Source organism: Clarias gariepinus, chromosome 22 (assembly GCF_024256425.1).
Source record: "Clarias gariepinus isolate MV-2021 ecotype Netherlands chromosome 22, CGAR_prim_01v2, whole genome shotgun sequence".
Taxonomy (NCBI): Eukaryota; Metazoa; Chordata; class Actinopteri; order Siluriformes; family Clariidae; genus Clarias; species Clarias gariepinus.
In genome coordinates this window covers 23,441,445-23,460,986 of record NC_071121.1, presented here as the reverse complement: position 1 = coordinate 23,460,986, position 19,542 = coordinate 23,441,445, and the positions used below count along the sequence as shown (strand labels likewise).

Below are 19,542 nucleotides of genomic sequence, written 5' to 3'. Positions count from 1 at the left end.
GGGCTAGGTGCTAGGCTTCATGCCTACCATGTGAAAGGCCCAGGTTTAATTCCCACCCAATGCCCAAACCCCAGCCACTGGTGCAGTGTTGATCCCGGATAAAAGGGATCAAGAAGGGCATCCGGCATAAAACCTGTGCCAACTTGTGTGCGGATCAGATGGTCCGCTGTGGCGACCCCCGACAGGAGCAGCCAAAAGACTAACAACATATACTAAATATATTTATGTTACAGATAAAAATATATAATAATGTTTTCTATCAAACTCATGCAGGGAGCCTGAAACCCAGGGAAAGCAAGGTACTTTCTGTGAACACACAGTGGTAGGCACACCAGCTGCATGAAAAAAGGAAGTATTAGTATATGGCCTGCTACGAAGCTGTACAGCTAATCAGTACCTTGTGCTTATCACTGTACCAAGCAGTGCAGAGAACATATCCATTATGCTTCTCATTGTGGTAACACCTGCTAATGAAGTAATTAAAAATATGAGAGGTCCATGGCAAGTGAAAGTGAAAGTTTAATTTGATATGCGAATAAGGTACATCAATGTTTGGTAACAGGATATAGTATAGTGGAGTGTGGTTTGAACAGCTTGTCAGTCTGCTCTTGAACTTGCTTTGGGTTCTGACCTGGGCACAAGTGGTGATCACTTGGACTTTTATTGCTGTAATAAAATCCTGCTTACTTACAGACTCCTGAGTCTTTTTGATGCTTTTATAATTAGAGATTTTACAGCTTTTGTTTTAACATTTAAATTTAATTAACCTAAGCTAGTAGAAGAGGAATAAATCCCTCTGGGTACTACAGTTTCCTCCCACAGTCCAAAGATATGCACGTTAGGCTAATTGGCATACCCAAATTGTCCGTAGTGTGTGTAAGCATGTGTATGTGTGCTCTGCGATGGATTGGCACCCTGTTCAGGGTGTATCCTGCGTCGTGCCCTAAGCCTCCTGGAGTAGGTTCCAGGTCCCCGCGACCCTGAATACAGGATAAATCAGTATAGAAGATAAGTGAGTGAGAAAAAAAAGATCTCCCACGCATGTCTTTGGACTGTCGAAGGAAACCCGAGTACCCAGAGGAAACCTGGGTTTCTTCAATCACGGAGACAACATGCAAAGTCCATGTGTACAGAACTGAAGCAGGAATCGGACCCTCGACCCTGGAGGCGCGAGGCCACAGTGCATAACCGCTACCCCATGGCCACCGGCTACCCAACCAGTGACTGAGCAATCTTTGGAAAAAAGCAGTGTATATTTTTTAAGGTAGATTTTCAACATCCTCAATAGAGTTGAAAATGAGACTTTTCTTTTAAATGCAACTTTGCTTTTCTGTCTTTCTAGAAAAAAAAAAGGTTCTACCTAAGATTAAGCCATTATATCATGATGCCATGAACGGTTATTCCTTTTTTTTCTTTTTAGGTGTAAATGAGATTAAGATCTATAGGTTGCACTGTGAGGCACTGTTTGATAGTAGGCCTATAGTTCTGCAGATCGAGCTTCTAGTTTGTGGTCTATTTTGCTAAGATTCCTTGCATTTTCTCAGTTCCATTCATCATAGCCAGGATGCAATTTTTTTTTTTTTGAAGAATAATTAAAGGGAAATGATTCTGTGTCCCTTATATACACATATATCTCGTTACTTAGAACCCTATTTTTTTCTCTAAGTGTCTGTTGTGAACCTTGCTAATTAACTAGAAGCAATTCAATGTAATTTCATGAACGCTTAAAGTTTTCATAAGGAATGTAAACCATGCTCTGACATCTGGCTGCTCATTCGAGTGTGGTAGCCGGTAAGGGCTTTGGCTCGGTGTGTATTAGCCAGCTAGCCATCATGAGTCGGGAAGAAAGCAGCCTGAGCTGATAAAAACAAAAACAAAACAATCTGGAATATTCTCCATTGAAAACAAACTACCGCCGCTGTGTGGGTAAACAAAAAAACATGTATTCTATTTACAGACAGTAGTAAGCTAGGTAACATTAGCTAACACTGTTCAGGACATGTCTTAACGTTACTACACTCGAATTGCAATGCTAAGCTAGCTACCTAGCTAGCAGCTAACTGTATGTTTATCTTAAAGTGCTAACCTAAGGCCAGGTTTCTGATTAGCTGACGTGACTTGGGTAGGGTGGCTGCTATTACGTTTTTTGTCATACTCAAAGTAGTATTCTTGTGGCTTTTTTATATATATATATATATATATATATATAAAAACAAGATTGTAAATAGATAGCTTTTGTTTGCTAGCTGGCTAACTTGCTGTGGTTCGGAAGACCAGCTAGTTAGCGAACTAGCAAGCTATACTCTTATTACGTTCACGAGAACGGTTATTTTTTTTACGGTTCTCTTTTAAATATTTAAATCTAAAAACCATTAACGTATTATACAGCATTCGGTTTCTATGGAGATTTTAACGTTTTATTTGACTTACATTCTTGACAAAACCTACCTTTTTTAAAAGGTGTATTAACAGGTAGTATAATGGCAATCAGTGTTTATTCTGAGGTGGTTCTTGTATCTGAGGTAAAAAGTTTCTAGAGCATTCTGTTCTGTTCTTTTCCACCCCTCCTTGGTCGCGCGAGGATCTCTGACAAGAGTCGCTCGCGCACCGGTCACGTCTTCCTCGGTGTTACAGGTGGCTACTGAGGCTAAAGAATTCAGAAATCTTCACTCAAGTAGTTTCCATATACAGCTTTGGGCCATTTTGTTATAAGTGTACTATAACCCTGCTTACAAATTTAAGCTTAGTCCTGGGCTGAGTGAGGCGAGTAGAACATCTTAACCAGCTTGTAGAAAAGAAACAGCTATTACTGCTATAACTTTCCACAAGTTCAACACCACAACTTAGAACCATTCGTTCCTTTATGTTTAGAAAACGCTTTATTAATAATGGTCAGGGTTGTTGTGAATCCAGAGCCTATCCCAGAAACGCAGTGCATGCACACATGGACACACAATCCATATTACAGCACTATGTACACTCAAATAGCAAATCTGCCTACTTTTAGGTTTTGGGGAGTTTGGTTCATTTAGGCAGGTTTATTTGTTTCATCATACCAATCAATATTAGGGCACTATGCACATGTACACCTAAATAGCAAGTCCAACCTAAATAGCAAGTCCAACTACTGTTAGGTTTTTGGGAGTTTGGTTTATTCAGGCAAGATCATTCCTTCATATTTAGGAAATACTTCATGATAACGGTCATAGTTTCGGTGTATCCATAGCATTTCCAAGGAATGCCAGACATACATACAGAACATGACACAGGGACTCACACAATTTATGTTGACCTAAAAAGCAAGTCCACTGCCTATTGTTTTGGGGACTTTGGTTCATTCAGGCAAGTTAATTTGTTTCTTTTTATTTAGAAAATACTTCATAATAATAGTCAGGTTTTTAGTCAATCCAAGAAACCCTGAGCATACAGGGCCTTGCAAAACTATTCATACCCCTGAACTTTTTCACATTTTGCCACATTGCAACCACAAACGTAAATGGATTTTATCGAGATTTTATGTGATCAACACAAGGTGGCACATAATTGTGAAGCAGAAGTAAAATGGTTTTCAAAGATTTTAAAAATAAATAAATATTTGAAAAGTGTGGTTTGCATTTGCATTCAGTCCCCCTGGGGTCAATACTTTGTAGAACCATCTTTCGCTGCAAATACAGCTACAAGTATTTTTTTGACGAATGTCTCTACCAGATTTGCACATCTCTGCATGTTGTCCTGCTAGAAGGTAAACCTCAGTTTCAAGTCTTTTGAAAACTCTTAACAGATTTTCCTCTAAGATTGCCCTGTATTTGGCTCCATCCAGCTTCCCTGTACTTATTAAAGAGAAGCATCCTCACAGCATACATTAACGGTAAAAAACTAACACAGCACATCACCCTAATAACACCTTTCCCACTGTAAAGGTGGAGTGGGGATGCTTTTTTTCATTTCATAGTGAGGATGGTGTGTTTAGGGTCATGTGCTGCGTTAGTTTTCCACCACACAGTAAAGACTTACGAGAGCACAAGCCCCCCCCAAGGCTTGTTGCAAATGGACCTTTTTATGGCTTTCTTTCAACAATGGCTTCTTCTTGCCTCTCTTCCGTAAAGGCCAGATTTGTGAAGTGCACGACTAATAGTTGTCCTGTGGGAAAAAAATTTAAAACCATTTTCCTTCCATTTCACAATTATGTGCCATTTTGTGTTGGTGTATCACATAAAATCCCCCCAAAATGCATTTAAGTTTGTGGTTGTAATGTGACAGAATGTGAAAAGTCACTGTAAGGACATGGCACCGGGACACCATATTAGAGCATTTGGACACCTAAATAGCAAGTCTGTCTACTGTTAGGTTTTTTGAAGTTTGGTTCATTCAGGCAAGTTCATTTGTTTCTTTCTATTTAGGAAATGCTTTATAAGATTGGTCACGGTTGCCGAGCATCCAGAGCATATCCAAGGAACACCGAGCATATGTACAGGACATGACACAGGGACACACATACTTTCCATAGTGGAGCACCATGCACACCTAAATAGCAGGTCTGTCTACTGTTTGGATGGTGGAATGAAACTGGAAAACCAGAAGGAAAACGCACAGGCTGAACCTTGCACATAAATTCCACACGTGTAGTGGTTGGGGAGCGGTCTGTGTCTCTGGAGGTTTTAGATTGGAAAGCAAAGAAACCAGCTTGTAATTTAAGATAACACAACACCAAGGCACATATTGAAAACGTTTATTGATAAAAAAAAAAAACTAATTCAAGTAAAAAAGAATGACTTGTGAAGATGGTCCTCCAGCTTGACTTGTGTGGAGTTTTTTAGCAGGGTAATTGCAACTCATCTGTTGCGATATATTTTTTTAAAAGGGGCTGTTGCTGATAATTTAATAAGTGAAGCAATTTTACAAATTCCAACACTTCTTGACCTATTGAACTACTCAGAGAATGATGTCTGTCGAAGTGTGTGTTATCAGGGTTATCAATAAAATGTTCAAGACAAGACTAAGTAATGGAACAAGTTTAGTAAACTTAGTTAAGATACTTTAGTTTGCAGGTGAACTTATTATGAGATATGAACATCAAGATTTTTTAAAACAAATCACTTATGTGTTATATATTTTTGATTACGTTGCAGTTAAACTGTGCTCGGGGCCACGCTGGCAGGCATGCGGATCCGGCTGCAGAGGTCAGGCCATGCGGCCCTGCTTCTGTCCGAGCTCAACCGCTTCCGTCTGTCACGGCTTCTCTGCGATGTGGTTCTGCAGGTTGGAGGTCGATCCTTCCCCGCCCACCGTGCAGTCCTTGCTTGTGCAAGTTCTCACTTTAGCAGCCTGTTATCTAGAGGGCCGTATGGCCAGAGTGCCACTCCTCCTACATTCTCTTTGGACTTTATCTCTGCAACCAACTTTGAGAAAGTGTTGACTTTTATTTACACTGGTGAGATCCTTACTGATCTGATAGATGTCGGTGTGCTGTACGAGTTGGCAGAACGGCTAGGCATCAGGGAGTTGGTGCGCGCTTGCCATGCCACCTTCCCAGATATGAAAAGCTTAGATGGAGATGTTGAAACGGACATGGCTCCTGCTACTGCCATGGCTGCCTCTATGTGCTCTTCATCCGTGGCGTCCTGCTCTTCTCTGTCGTCTCCTGCTGCTCCCACTCCCGTAGCACCTTCTCCTCTCCCTCAAAACAGAGGAAACCGGTTAAACCGCCCTCATGTGCTCCCCCTCTCACCTAAAGAGGAGGATGGCTTTCAGCTACATCTGAGCTATAACCAGCTAGCGAACAACAAACAGAGCTCATTGGATAACCACCACTCTCCAGCTTCTGAGATCCTCCCAGCTCTCAATCTGCAGCTTAAAACTGAACAGGAGGAAGAGAAAGTAGATGGGAACCATAGCTCAGACGAACAAGCCATGATCAATGGTAACAAACCAGTACTTACTGAAGTGTGTTCTGTTCCTGACTCATCAGCACAGGCTGGAGGGGAAACCTGTGCACCATCCTCATTTTCTGGTGACCCTTTGGATAGTCTGCAGCTTAGAGTGGTCGAAGGAGGTGTTGGACTTGGGGTCGGGTCAGTCAAAGATGCCATTTTGTTCGGGGAAGAAGATGATGCAGAAAAAAGGAGCCTCCATGATGGACCTTCAGATGATGGAGAGCAATGGAAAGCCCTGGCCGGGGATGTAATCGAACTGAGTGACGATGAAGAAAATTACATTGAGGAAGAGGAAGATGATGAAGACCTGATGTGCATAGAGAATGGTGGAAGTGGCGCCCTGGTAAATCACAGCCACTTGGCACCATCCTCACAACCTTGTAAAACATGTGGTGCATTGTTGCAAGCAGATAACAATGTCTTACGCTCTCACGCAGAGACGCACCTGTCCGAAACAGGCAGCTGCCGGGTGTGTGGCGCTTCTTTCAATGACCGAGCGTCCAGTGTGGCTCATGCGCTAACGCACGTCGGCATCCTGTTGTTTTCCTGCGAGATATGCGAGTTGCAGTTTTGTACCGAAATTGAACTGATCCGCCACAGGCGCCAGTCAGTGGCCCGATGTGTCCCTCAAATACCAGAGCAATTTAACAGCGCCACTCAGGGGCCTGAAGGGGAGCTGCACTGTGCTTTGTGCACTAAATCCATTCCTAAGGATTTAAAGGTCTGTACTTAAATTTTTTTAGGTCTGAATGTGGTTGAATGATTTAAAAAAAAAATTGTCTTCCCATCATGCTGACCAAGTGTACTGGTAGTCCCCAACTTACGATCATTCAAGTTACGAATTCCTGCCGATATGAACGGACTGCGGCTATAATTGCGGATCAATCACGGAAGTAGCTTACATGTATTGTACAAAAACATTGAAACTGCAGTGCACCAGACACCAATATTTACAATTATATGCAATATTTTTAGTGTGTAATTGAATTTATAATATGTCTAAACACTCGTATATTATACGTGTGTGTGTGTGTGTGTGTGTGTGAGGGTGCAGAAGAAATGAGTCAGCCACATTGGTTTTAATGAACCGAAAGCATGATGATAGAAATTGGCTGTCCTGTAAAGCAGTCCTGATGGTGAATAATTTTAATTTAGGAAAATCCTCAACAAAACAGAGTTCACAGTCTTGTACAATGGAAAATATAATGGAGGCTCTGAGACAAAACAGCAGCCGTGGGTTTTGGCTATATGATGGCAGTGTGGGGAAAGGGGACAGAGATTTAGTCAAGTTGATTGGTATGCTTTGCATTGTATATTCTTGTTAAAGGCGAATAAGACTCACTTTGTCGGACTTAAGAACAAATCGGACTTGTGAACGGGCTCCTGGAATGGAACTTGTTCGTATGTCGGGGACGACCCGTAATTTATCTTTCACATTATTCATTTTACCTGTATGTATTTATTTATTTATTTAATTAATTTTAACCAGAGAATTAGTTGATAAGAATTAATGGCTTTAGATAATATTCATAATACATGCTAGATTTAGATTGTAGTGCACAATGTCAGAGTGTCTTTTCCTGTGCTTGTCTTAACTATATAATCTTCCTTTCCAGGCTCTCAGGGAGCATATGCAGGGTCATGTGTGTTTCCGGACATTGCGGTGTGGTGTGTGTCAGTCAACTCAACCTACACGATGTTCTTTTCTGTGGCACATGCTTACACACCTCCTTGCCATCCACTCGTGCCCACAGTGTGCCTGTCCCTTCCTGGAGCGGCCTCAACTCGACACCCACTTAGCCATGCATGTTGAACAAGGGGGAGCATCCAAAGAGGATGAAGGCAGTCAGGAGAGCAGTACAGAAGGACAGGGCGAGTTTCAGTGCTTCCTATGTCCACAGACCTTTCCTTCAGATGCAGCCTTTCATTACCACCTAAGCACGCACCCTAGTGAGCCGCAAACCTGGTCTGCCAAGCGTAAGGCAGACCAGCCACTAGAGTTTTCTTCTTCCTCTTCCTCCCCACTGGAATCAGGGGGCATGAGCAAACACGGTGCCATAGGCTTTAACATGGGCACTTTTATTCCAGACAAAATGATTCAAGCTGGTATGCCGTTCCCTGCCGGACTTTTACAGAATGGCAGCTCTTCCGGTTGCCCTCAAACGGGCACGGTTTTGAAACAGAAGTGGTACCGGTGCAGGTATTGCGGCAAGCGTTTTGCACACTCCGGCGAATTCACCTACCACCTCCGAATCCACACAGGAGAGAAGCCGTACCAGTGCAAGGTGTGTCTGCGCTTTTTCCGTGGCCGCTCCACCATGATCTGCCACTTGAAGACGCACGCCGGTGCCCTGATGTACCGCTGCACCGTGTGCGGCCTCTACTTCTCAACGCTGAAGATGGTCTCGTCGCACATGGAACTCCACAAGGACCACCTACCTCCTGACTTCAACATTGAGGAAACGTTCATGTACAACGACCACTCTAAAGAGCCGGTCCCTAACCTAGACACCTGAAATTTTACATTTTAAACTCATGTGCCTCAGTACTTCCTATCACCTGTGACCATTGTTCAGGACCAAGTAGAATTAGGATGCTGTTAAATGTTTTTATGTGCTAGAGACATAAGATTGAAGTAGGTACTGTTATTACATTGCCACTTGGTGGCAGCATTTCTTTATTCTGAGGGCACACTGACTGTTCGCGTGGACGTGAGGTTTGATGATTAGTTTAGGATTACCTCTTGATATTCTTCCTTCTACTCATCGTGTAATTAATATAAGCTAAATGTATATATTCTAGGGTTACAACAGCATATTGTATCACCAGTAAATACGGTAGTGTAAAAGGACATTGTGGAAGAAATCTAAGAAGGCAGGATACAAGACTGTGCCATGCTTTGTTGCCCTCATACAGAGTGTTTTACTAGGTTATTTAGTTTTAATTCACTCGTTTTAGTATGATGTGTTTGAATCCAGCACTAAGTGCACGTTTATTAATTACGTGTTGTGTATTAAGACAGAATCAAGGATGGGGGAAATTAAAAACAGCCACGTCCATCAAAACTGAGAGGAAACATAGATTAAGATATAAATCCTGTGCAGTCAGTATATTTATATACTGTCACCTTTTTTATAAGCTATCCAGTGTTCATCTTTATTATAGCATGTATTTTACTGAAAACTGAGACAGCCAAGATAAATTGACAATTTAACAGTTTGTGTATCTTTGAAGCAGCAGGAATAAGTAGCATTATTAATGCCATTTCTAACATTACACACTGGTGACCTGAGGACCGATGTAGTCTGCAATGTCAGGACCAAGAACAAGTCCAGCAGTAATATCTCTTTGAGAAGTGTTAAAAAAAAAAAAAAGAAGAACCTATCGCGGGCTAATTCCACAACGTGTAATATATATTTTTTTTAAATGTGTAAGCAGTACCTGATCATACAGTTTAAGATCTATAACTATTTATTTATTTATAGCTTTTTATGTTGATACATTATATTTTGTAAGGGGTGTTTTCATTATAAATACAAGCGTATTACTTTGGTCTCGACCGTATTTGTTTCATATGTGTTCTGAATAAAATCAAGAGGTTGTTACAGCAGTTTGATGTGATCTTTGCATGCAAGCATAACATTTTCCACCGTCAAACAAGACAAGCGCAGTACAAGTGAACTAAGAACAAGAACACAGGTTCGAAAAGACCTTTTATGCCATGGGCGATTTAAATATAAGATATTGTTTAAAAAGGAAAAAAAGGGGGGGGGGGGGGGGTAAGCTCAGAAAACATTTCAGTAATGAAAGTTATTTATTTTGTCCAGTGTAGAGACATCATCCTCTGCAAATCTTTCACTGCTAGTCTTCATTTTATCTGTGGCATGTTTGTCAGCAGCTTCCTGTGGGACCGTGATGTAGGAGTTTTCTTCCTTCCTCTTCTAACCCTATTGATAAGAACTATTTAAGAAGCTGTTTCTTTACATGCACTTTTTTTTTATTCCATCAAGCCCTCCAGCTCCACTTTTTTTACAAGCAAAAAAACAAACTGTTTAGTGTCATAAAATGTCCTTTACGAATGACTGTCAGTTCTTGCACTGAGAAATTCAATGTTATCCCCTTCGTTTATGACTTAGGGGGAAAAAAATGTTTCTTAAATGGTCTCTTTAGCTACGTGGAGGTGTTACCACTAGAACACAGAGACATGGACCATCTGTAAAACGTATTTCGATGGAAACCTTTAATCACAGTAGCACAAATACGAACTGCTCCCTCATGTCTCTCAGGAGACCTCGATGCAACATATCGGAGACCTCCCTTCTTAGGATTCTATCTCTGAGTGACTGGTGCTGGCATTGCTGATCTTTCGCTCCTTTTGTGACACTTTCCCTGCACCGTCTGCTGCACTGGCTGCAATGTTGGCAGGTGCTGAGGAAATACGGGAAAGAATATCGTTGACAAGATTGGCGCGAAAGCCCTTGCTCAGGAAGTTATAGAGGATGGGGTTGGCGATACAATGAAAAAGCGAGATGCACTGTACAACGCTGAAAGAGAAGTACAGTATATCTACAGTGTTGCAGGACAGCAGATGCGGATTGAGATCATCCACCATCATCAGGAACATCACAATATGGTAGGGGAGCCAGCAGGTCACGAAGACGAGCGAATACACATGCAAGAGCCAGATTTCCCTCGGGTTCTGCACGTCCGGAGAGGCGCGCACTATCCGCCCGATCAGTACGTTACAGGTGATGATGACGGATGCAGGCCCCAAAAACTGGAAAATGAGGCAGAAGAAGCTAACTGAGACAAACCATTCTGTGTAGTTCATCTCAGGCATCATGTAGCAGCCAGGTTCGTCCCACTCAAGCAGGTCCACGTGTACGTTTTCTAGCAGTGCCAGCACCAAGGACAGAAGCCACAATCCAGCACAAAGCAGCCATCTCCGGTGCCTGGGCTGCAGTGGAAAGCAGGCAGGCGTGGTCGGCCGTGTTAAGGTAAGGTACCTTTCCAGAGTCATGAAGGCCAGGAAGAAGGAGCTGCTGTAGAAGTTGATGACGTAGATGAGATGCGTAACCTTGCACAAAAATCTTCCCCAAATCCAAACCCTGTCCATGGTGACCTCCAGCATGAAGAAAGGCATGGTGAAAACCACCATCAGGTCAGACAGACTGATGTTGATAACACAGAAGAGCACACCGCTGGCCGAGTGTCGCCGGCGCCAGTTTACCCAAACCACCAGGCAGTTCTCGATCAAACCAACCATGAACAGGAACAGGTAGAGCAGGAACAGCGCGATGCGCCGAGATTCCCGGTCCAGCTGGAGGTTACATTCATAGAACCATGGGGTTTCATTGTGATCTGATGTATTGTAACCGAGTGTCATTTTCTGTTGGGAAAGACGAAAGGGTTAGTGTGTGTGCATACTTTGCAGTTATTTAATAGGATTATGCTGATCCATTTTTTTTTTTTTTTTTTTTTTGCAGTTGTTGAGCTGAGAGCTGCTAATTTGCAAACAGGAACTTGAGATTATAAGTACTGTTTCAAAGTGCAATGATTTTAAGGCACTTGAGGGCATTTAAAAAGGTAAAAAAAAAAATAATTTCTCTATTCAGCAGTATATAAGGAGGATGGTGGATTTTTTGTTCTTCCTAATTTGTTACTATTTACGTTTTTTTAAAGTTAACCTCATGATCATGCTTATGTGTGCTCTGAACTGTAGAGGCAGCTACCCTGTCTGTAATTTTGGTAGTTTAAACTCAACGTTTTTTTTAAATAATCCTAGAATCAAAAAGTTTGCTGTCATAAGATGTAGTGCTTTTAGTCCTAGTTTGCTGTATACACATTTATACACACATATATAGACAGGTATAGGATTTATTGAACTATCCTAAGTTTAAAAAATAGCATCAAGCCTACCTTGAGTGTGAGGGTAAGACCCCCCTGATGGTGTAGTGTCCTGGTGAGATGAAAGCTGCTCTGGCAGAAGAATTGTGTCGCTTTGGTGTTTTCCCTAGCTACTTTTGGGGCATTAAGCCCTCCTATCCCCCCCTTCTCTCTCTCTCTCTCTCTCTCTCTTTCTTTCTCCCTCCCTCAAGCAGCAATGCTGATAGGACAGTCTCAAAGGGCAAGAAGAAGGGCATGCTGAGCAGGCGAGATTCCTGAGAAAGTCTCGAGAATAGGTGACATTTTGTGATCTGATGTATCTTGGGTAACTGTAACTACCAAGTGTTCAAGTAAAAGTAAGTTAAATTTTTGGGGAAGAGGTATCTTATTAACTCTTAGTAACTCTTATTACATCACTAAAGCATCAGCACAAGACTGTGCAAATCACTTTCTCTAAAGGACAAATGTGTGTAATCCTTAGTACTTTATTATCATATTTTAATAATAATCATTTGATTATCCAAAAGACACCCAGTGATGATCTTAGAATGAAAAAAAAAAACCATACCAACATCTCAGATACTTAAACAAGTCAGCATAAATCATTACATGCTGGTGGCTCTGAGACGACATACAGGACAATACAGAACAGGAGTAGGACGGTATAAAAAAAAAAAGTACTCCATAGATTTTCAACTTGTTCATTTTTTAATATATATATATATATATATATATATATATATATATATATATATATAAATATATATATATATATATATATATATATATATATATATATATATATATTAATTTTTAAGTTGAAAATCTATAGAGTACTGTTTATATATATATATATATATATATATATATATATATTTTTTTTTTTTTATTATTTTTTTTTTTATCACAAAAACAGAGGTCAAGACATGCCATTTGAATTCATTATTCAGTTATGTAAAATAATTTCATTTAGATCAATGATCAATCCTTTGTTCCAGGTTCCAGCGCCTCTCTAACCCTTGCAATATTTTCCGGCATTCTTGCAGGGCAGACAAAGCCTGGCCAACTAAATGGAGCACAAAAACACTATCACCATGCACCCTTGACTCCTATAATACTGCCTGTTGTAGTTCTCACTTTCTTGAACACACTTCCAAAATGACCTAATTTCAGCGGAGCAGATTGATGCCCTACAGCAGCCCAGGTACAGTAGGTTGTACTCTGGAACAAAATACTATAAACCTTCACTGGTCAGCAACTGGTTCACCGACCACCCATATTTTCTCATTCTTTATCAGCTAACACGTTCTCCATTTATCAGCCCTATGCAGTTGTTTCTTTTTCCAGAAGCATCTCATTAACTCACTCACTCACTCACTCACTCATCCACTCATCTATACCGCTTTATTCTGTATACAGGGTCGATGGCATGAAACCTATCCCAGGAGACTTAGGGCACGAGGCAGGGTATACCCTGGACAGGGTGCCAATATATCACAAGGCACACACACACATATACACACTCATCAGAGCTAACCACTACGCACTAGGTAGCATGTGGGGGGAACTGTATATTTAGTGAAGCCTATAAGGGCTTAGGGCATTATTATCATGTCAGGTGAGCCAGGGAGCCAGACAAAAGCAAAGGGTAAGCATTATTTTATTTTTCTTTACAGAACATACATTCTTTATTTTATTGTTTTTTTTTTTAAATACAGTATATGAAGAAGACTTTACAGTTCGAATCCAATGGTGTTTGCTGAGGTGTGTACAGTATTTCAGACAAAATCATACTCAAGTTTTTTTATTGAAACACAATAGGCTACTGTACATACATTATGTCATGTAAAGTTTTATTTTTAAGGAGACAACTCTGCATTTGTAAGTGTTTTATTTTAATTTTTTCATAGTTTGGGGGAAATTAGTCATATTTTTTTTAGAATTATGGTAGTAGCTAACGTATACTAGTGTTTATATGTAGTATCTTATGTTAGCTCTGATGTTTTTTATTTAACGTCTGACATGATTATATTCATATTGGCTACACCACTGACCTCTCAGATGTTACTTGTCATTTTCTTTACAGAAAAGCAGCAATGGACTGGATGCCTTTCTCAACTCAGTTCAACCGGAAATCAATAATTGTGTTCTCGTTTTTTTTATATAGACAACAGACGGCCAACAGACCATATAGTGTAGACAGCTCAGCAGGACACTCATATACTGTATATTTCTTCCCCAAACATACCACAAAAATGAGAGCACATAACTGCATAGGATGTCACTGTATACTGTCACATAGTGAGTGGAGGAATGTTTGTGTCCTGCACAGAGCTCTGATCTCAACCCCACTGAACAACATTTAAGATCAATTTTAACTCCCATGCCAGGACTCACATATGGAAATACAGTATCAGTCAAACATTGGGACACACCTTCTAACCTTAATGTTTTTTGTTTATTGATTTATTTTTTTACATAACTAGAACAATACTGTATTTTTTTTTTATTCATTTATTTTTTTTTAATCAGTGACATAAGTGGCGCAGTGGTAAAGCCCTCGCCCTATCATTCGGAGATTGCTGGTTCGAACCCCAGGTGATGCTGTAACCTCTCACAGCCAGAGGCACAGAGAGAGCTGATTGGCTGAGCTCTCTCAGGGGGGTCAGGGATAAGAGGTACTTGCGCTCCCACATTAATCACGGCTCTACAGCCAATCAGGGGCATCTATGAGCTCACGCACGCGGAAGGCGGTTAGCGCTTTCCTCTGAGTGTGTTACTCCACCCCTAATGGTGCGTGAGCAAGCAGTTTGAAAAGATGCGGTCATCTGACGTCACGCAGTTCGGAGGAAACACGGGATAGTCTTCGCCCTCCCGACTGAGTGGTAGTAGTAGCCTTAATGTGGGAGCCCCCTAGGAATTGGCCACGACTAAATTAGGGAGAAAATTGGAAAAAAAACAAAAAATAATTATATTTAAAAAAAACAATGACATAATACATATTGCATTATGTAAGTAAGTAGAACAACAACAGTTCATTGTTACTTTAGACAACAGACGGCCAAAGGTCAGCTGTTCAAAAAATAGTTCTTGTGAGAACAGTATTGTCCAGTGCATTTGCAAAACCCATTAAGCACCATGATGAAACTGGCTCTCATGAAGACCATCCCAAAAGACCAAGACCAAAACATAATTATGCCTTAAAGGAGAAGTTCATTTAAAGTTACCAGCCTCCGAAGTCAGCAATTAACAACCAGCACCTCGGATTAAAGCCGTTATGAAGGCTTTACAGAGCAAAAGTAGCAGATACATCTCAGTATTAATTGTTCAGATTGAGATTATTGCATATTTTGGACGCTCTTAGGATTATTTTAACAGTGTAGAAAAGAAAAAAAAATCAGCTAAGACAAGGTGTGCCCAAATTTTTGACTGGTATGAATTTTCAACATACATAAAATATATTGCTGTATACTGGTGCATATATGAAATTGGTCTTGTTTATGTATGAGATACATATGTAGTATGTATACACCAACCCGCCAGGTGAACTGAATAATATTGATTATCACTTATATACCAGTAAACTGGTGACAGGATTGACAAACCATCGAAAAAAGTCTATGAGGTATCAGAACACCCAGCACATTAAAGGCTGCCATGCTCTTGGCTTAACAGGCAAAGAGTTCAAGGGAGTTGACTTCAAACTCTTCACATCTCAATCAGATGGAGCAGCCATGGGATGAACTGGACAAACAAGTCCTCACCCTGCAACTCACAGCACCCAAAGGATCCACTGTCAACATCCTGGTGCAAGACACTACAGCACACCCTCAAAAGCTCATAGAGTATCTGTTAAGCCACACCCATAGAGGATCTGTTAAGCCACACCATAAAGGATCTGTTAAGCCACACCCATAGAGGATCTGTTAAGCCACACCCATAGAGGATCTGTTAAGCCACACCATAAAGGATCTGTTAAGCCACACCCATAGAGGATCTGTTAAGCCACACCCATAGAGGATCTGTTAAGCCACACCCATAGAGGATCTGTTAAGCCACACCCATAAAGGATCTGTTAAGCCACACCCGGAAAGGCCAGAACCTCCCTGGTGGCAGAAAAGTGAATGTGAATAGTTTTAATGTGAATAGATTTAATGTTATGGCTGATTGGTGAATCAGTGTCTAATTAATCAAAACTGATTAATGTTCTTTGTCAAATCCACTAGAGGTTATAATAAACTCTAAAGGAGGAATCTATTGTGTGATTTTTAAGCACATACTGTATGGTTGTGACAGGCATGTGTCCAGCTGTTCTAGTTTGATGTGCTGTCTACACACAAAAGTATGCTATATTAAGCAGCCCCTCACACACACACATACACACACACACACACACACACACACACACACACAATAGTGAAAAGAGCCCAAACAAGAAGAATTTGACAATGTGTAATATTAAAAGTGAAAACCTTGTTCTTTATCATATCATTTAATCTCTACAAGTACTGGTATTATTTATAGCTTTTTATATATATAAAACGAATATACATTTAAATATAAGTGTTTAATTTTGTTCTGCTGTATTTTTTTGAATAAAGTTGCACATTCAGGTGTTTTAGTGATGTCCTTTTCAGTTCTTTAGTATCTTCAAAAAAAAGGGATACATTTATTAGTGAAGCTGAGTTACTAGTTTTGATATTCTTTGCTTGCTAGAGTTCCTTTGATCTGTGGCATGTTCCTCAGTAGTAATGCCATCGCTTCCTGTGGAGTAGGATGCAGGGAGATTATTTCCTTCCTGTTTTAAAACTACTAACAGGAACCCCTAACCTTTCTTTACACTGACGTTTCACTCCACTGGGCCATTTTTATTACAATCAATAAAAAAAATGGAAAAAAAATATATATATAAATTTTGTGTCTTAAAACGTTCTTGGCTATTAGTTCCTGCACTTAGAAATTTGCAATATATTAGAAGGCAAAATGAGACCAGAACCCTTTTCTTAATGAGAAAAATGTGAGTAGTTCTGAAATAGTGCCCTAGTCCTTTGTGCAGGTGCGAAAACACGAATGAAAATTATTCTGATGACATTTTGATGCTCCAAATTAGGTATTGCTCCGAAATCTGCTGCTCCCCCTGCTCTCTCAGGAGACCTCATTAGGATCTGATGGGAACCTCCCATATTATGATCCAATCTCGGAGTGACTGGTGCTGGCATTGCTGAGCTTTTGTTCCTTCTGCGGTGACGTCCCTACGCCATCGGCTGCCTTGGTAACACTGCTGAACGTTGACGTGGAAAGGATATTGTTGACAAGGTTGGTGCGAAAACTCTTGCTCAGGAAGTTATATAGAATGGGGTTGGCGATGCAATGGAAGAGCGATAGGCACTGTACAATGTTCAAAGAAAACAACAGCCCCTCTATAGCATTGCAGGACAACAGATGATGGTCCAGCATGCTCAGCATCACCAGGAACATTACAAGATGGTAGGGAAGCCAGCAGGTTACAAAGACGAGCGAATACACATGCAATAGCCAAATGTCTCTGCGCTTCTGCACATCTGGAGAGGCACGCACGGCCCGCGCAATCAGGATGTTACAGGTGATGATGACAGATGCAGGACCCAAAAACTGGAAGATAAAGGAGAAGAAGGAAAGCGACAGAAACCACTCAGTGAAGTCATTCTCAGGCATCATGTAGCAGCCAGGTTCGTCCCACTCAAGCAGGTCCACGTGTATGTTTTCAAACACTGCCAGCACCAAGGACAGAAGCCACAATCCAGCACAAAGCAGCCATCTCCGGTGCCTGGGCTGCAGCGGAAAGCAGGCGGGCGTAGTCGGTCGTGTCAAGCTAAGGTACCTCTCCAGAGTCGTGAAGGCCAGGAAGAAGGAGCTGCTGTAGAAGTTGATGACGTAGATGAGATGCGTAACCTTGCACAAGGATCTTCCCCAAATCCAAACCTCGCCCATTGCGGCCTCCAGCATGAAGAAAGGCATGGTTAAAACCACCATTAGGTCAGACAGACTGATGTTGATAACACAGAAGAGCACACCGCTGGCCGAGTGTCGCCGGCGCCAGTTTACCCAAACCACCAGGCAGTTCTCGATCAAACCAACCATGAACAAGAACAGGTAGAGCAGGAACAGCGCGATGCGCCGAGATTCCATGTCCAGCTGGACGGTACATTCATAGAACCACAGTGTTATATTGTGGTCTGATGTATTGTAACCGAGTGTCATTTTCTGTGGAGAAAAAGTGAAGTGTTTTAAATTAAACAAGATAACAAAGCATATAAATGCATATAAAAGGCCATAAAAATTCAGTTGCAATTAACAGATGATGATGGTGTTGAAGCAAACCAAATTCTTAAAGCAAATTGTGGGTTCTTGGACCCTTGGGATACCACGCCCTTTTCCCAGCGTAATAAATAGATACATTTATCCTTTCAAAAGCATGAAAAGATTCTGTGCATTTGTGAAAGTTACCCTCATTAAACAGTTTTGTTTCTCAAAAAGGTCTTTAAATGATGTTTACTGCCAGAGACGTATTTAATTGAATCTTTATTCAATCCTTTTTATTTTAAATGATACACCCTTTACACGTTTGGATTTTTTTAAACTGAACAGTGGCCTTGAGAAAGACTTAGAAAGAATTGACAAGGCCTACCTCGCCCTTATGGAGTTGTTGTGAAGTTTTGATAAAGCAATGTCCTAGAGGAATGGAGGCTGATCTGGCTGAAGAATGGTGCTGCTTTAGTCTTTCCTCTGCATGTTTCGGGGCATAAAGCCCTCCTCTCTCTCTCTCTCTTTCTCTCTCTCTCTCTCTCTCTCTCTCTGCTCATAGGACAGCAGGAAAAATTCCTGAAAAACTTTTCTTCACAGTTGTCATGGTCCTCTACACTGGCTACACTGTCTATCTATTATCAGTTCTCCTGTTAATTCATTGCTTCATCTCTTTACTCATGGATCCATTTTGCACAAAATATTTGCAAATGGAATTTTTAGATTTCGACAGAGATAGAATCAGCCATCAAGTCTATTATACTTCTATTAAATAAGCTCTATTTCTATAATTAATATCCATTTGATAATGAAATCAATTCATAATGTATGGTATACTTGATTATACCACCCCAACTGAAATGTATCGAAATCAACATGCATGATGTCTTTTGATGTTGTCGTCCTGTAATCTCTTTCATGGTTGTGCTTTTTGAAATGCTTTTCCCCTCCCCATGATTATACATTTTGGTTACAGTAAGGGGAAATAAGTACTTAAACACTATTGTGCTTGTTTGCATATATAAAGGAAAGGTTTCGTCTGTTCATTGATCAGAATTCGCTCTTTCAATGATATCTTAATGTTTCATACATTGTGGAGAACTTGAAACCATTTTAGAAAAAATTCTGTCTGTCTGTATGTCTGTATGTCTGTCCAGCCAGATTTTGTCACAGCATCACGAAAAACTGGCTGGACAGAATTTAACGAAACTTTTGCAGTACTTAGATATCTGCCTGAAGTTTAACCTGCCCTTAGTGAAATCTAAATATTGAGTAATATTATCACAGCTAGAATAACAGCACTTGTGGTATAAAAATTTAGTGGTATATACATTTTAGTGCGCTGGAGTCGTTTTAAAATGAATTTATTCTTTATCCGATCTACTTTTTCCATTTCTCATTGGCTGACAGTGAAAGAAGTAGAACATAATGTACCAAAGAA

At 40.7% G+C, this 19,542-nt stretch overlaps 3 protein-coding genes across 4 annotated transcripts; 1 reads left to right on the top strand and 2 right to left on the bottom strand.

Annotated features, from left to right (window-relative positions):
* The first annotated feature begins 1,017 nt into the window (after window positions 1–1,017).
* Window positions 1,018–9,860, top strand: LOC128510171 (zinc finger and BTB domain-containing protein 39). 2 transcript variants are annotated; one of them, XM_053482243.1, is made up of 3 exons: window positions 1,018–1,926; window positions 5,130–6,654; window positions 7,550–9,860. In XM_053482243.1, the coding sequence occupies exons 2-3, from the start codon at window positions 5,161–5,163 to the stop codon at window positions 8,447–8,449; spliced, it is 2,394 nt and encodes a 797-aa protein (XP_053338218.1). In that variant the 5' UTR covers window positions 1,018–1,926; window positions 5,130–5,160; the 3' UTR covers window positions 8,450–9,860. The 2 variants fall into 2 exon arrangements, with proteins under 2 accessions (XP_053338218.1, XP_053338219.1); XM_053482244.1 differs by having other exon boundaries at window positions 1,019–1,922.
* A 291-nt stretch (window positions 9,861–10,151) lies between these two features.
* On the bottom strand, window positions 10,152–12,003 carry LOC128510173 (G-protein coupled receptor 182-like). Its single transcript, XM_053482245.1, has 2 exons — window positions 11,853–12,003; window positions 10,152–11,322 (listed from the first exon to the last, which is right to left on the bottom strand). The coding sequence occupies exon 2, from the start codon at window positions 11,317–11,319 to the stop codon at window positions 10,255–10,257; it is 1,065 nt and encodes a 354-aa protein (XP_053338220.1). The 5' UTR covers window positions 11,320–11,322; window positions 11,853–12,003; the 3' UTR covers window positions 10,152–10,254.
* Window positions 12,004–13,461: 1,458 nt separating this feature from the next.
* Window positions 13,462–18,563, bottom strand: LOC128510174 (G-protein coupled receptor 182-like). Its single transcript, XM_053482246.1, has 2 exons — window positions 18,487–18,563; window positions 13,462–18,062 (listed from the first exon to the last, which is right to left on the bottom strand). Exon 2 carries the CDS (start codon window positions 18,057–18,059, stop codon window positions 17,004–17,006), a length of 1,056 nt encoding a protein of 351 aa, XP_053338221.1. The 5' UTR covers window positions 18,060–18,062; window positions 18,487–18,563; the 3' UTR covers window positions 13,462–17,003.
* Window positions 18,564–19,542: the final 979 nt, after the last annotated feature.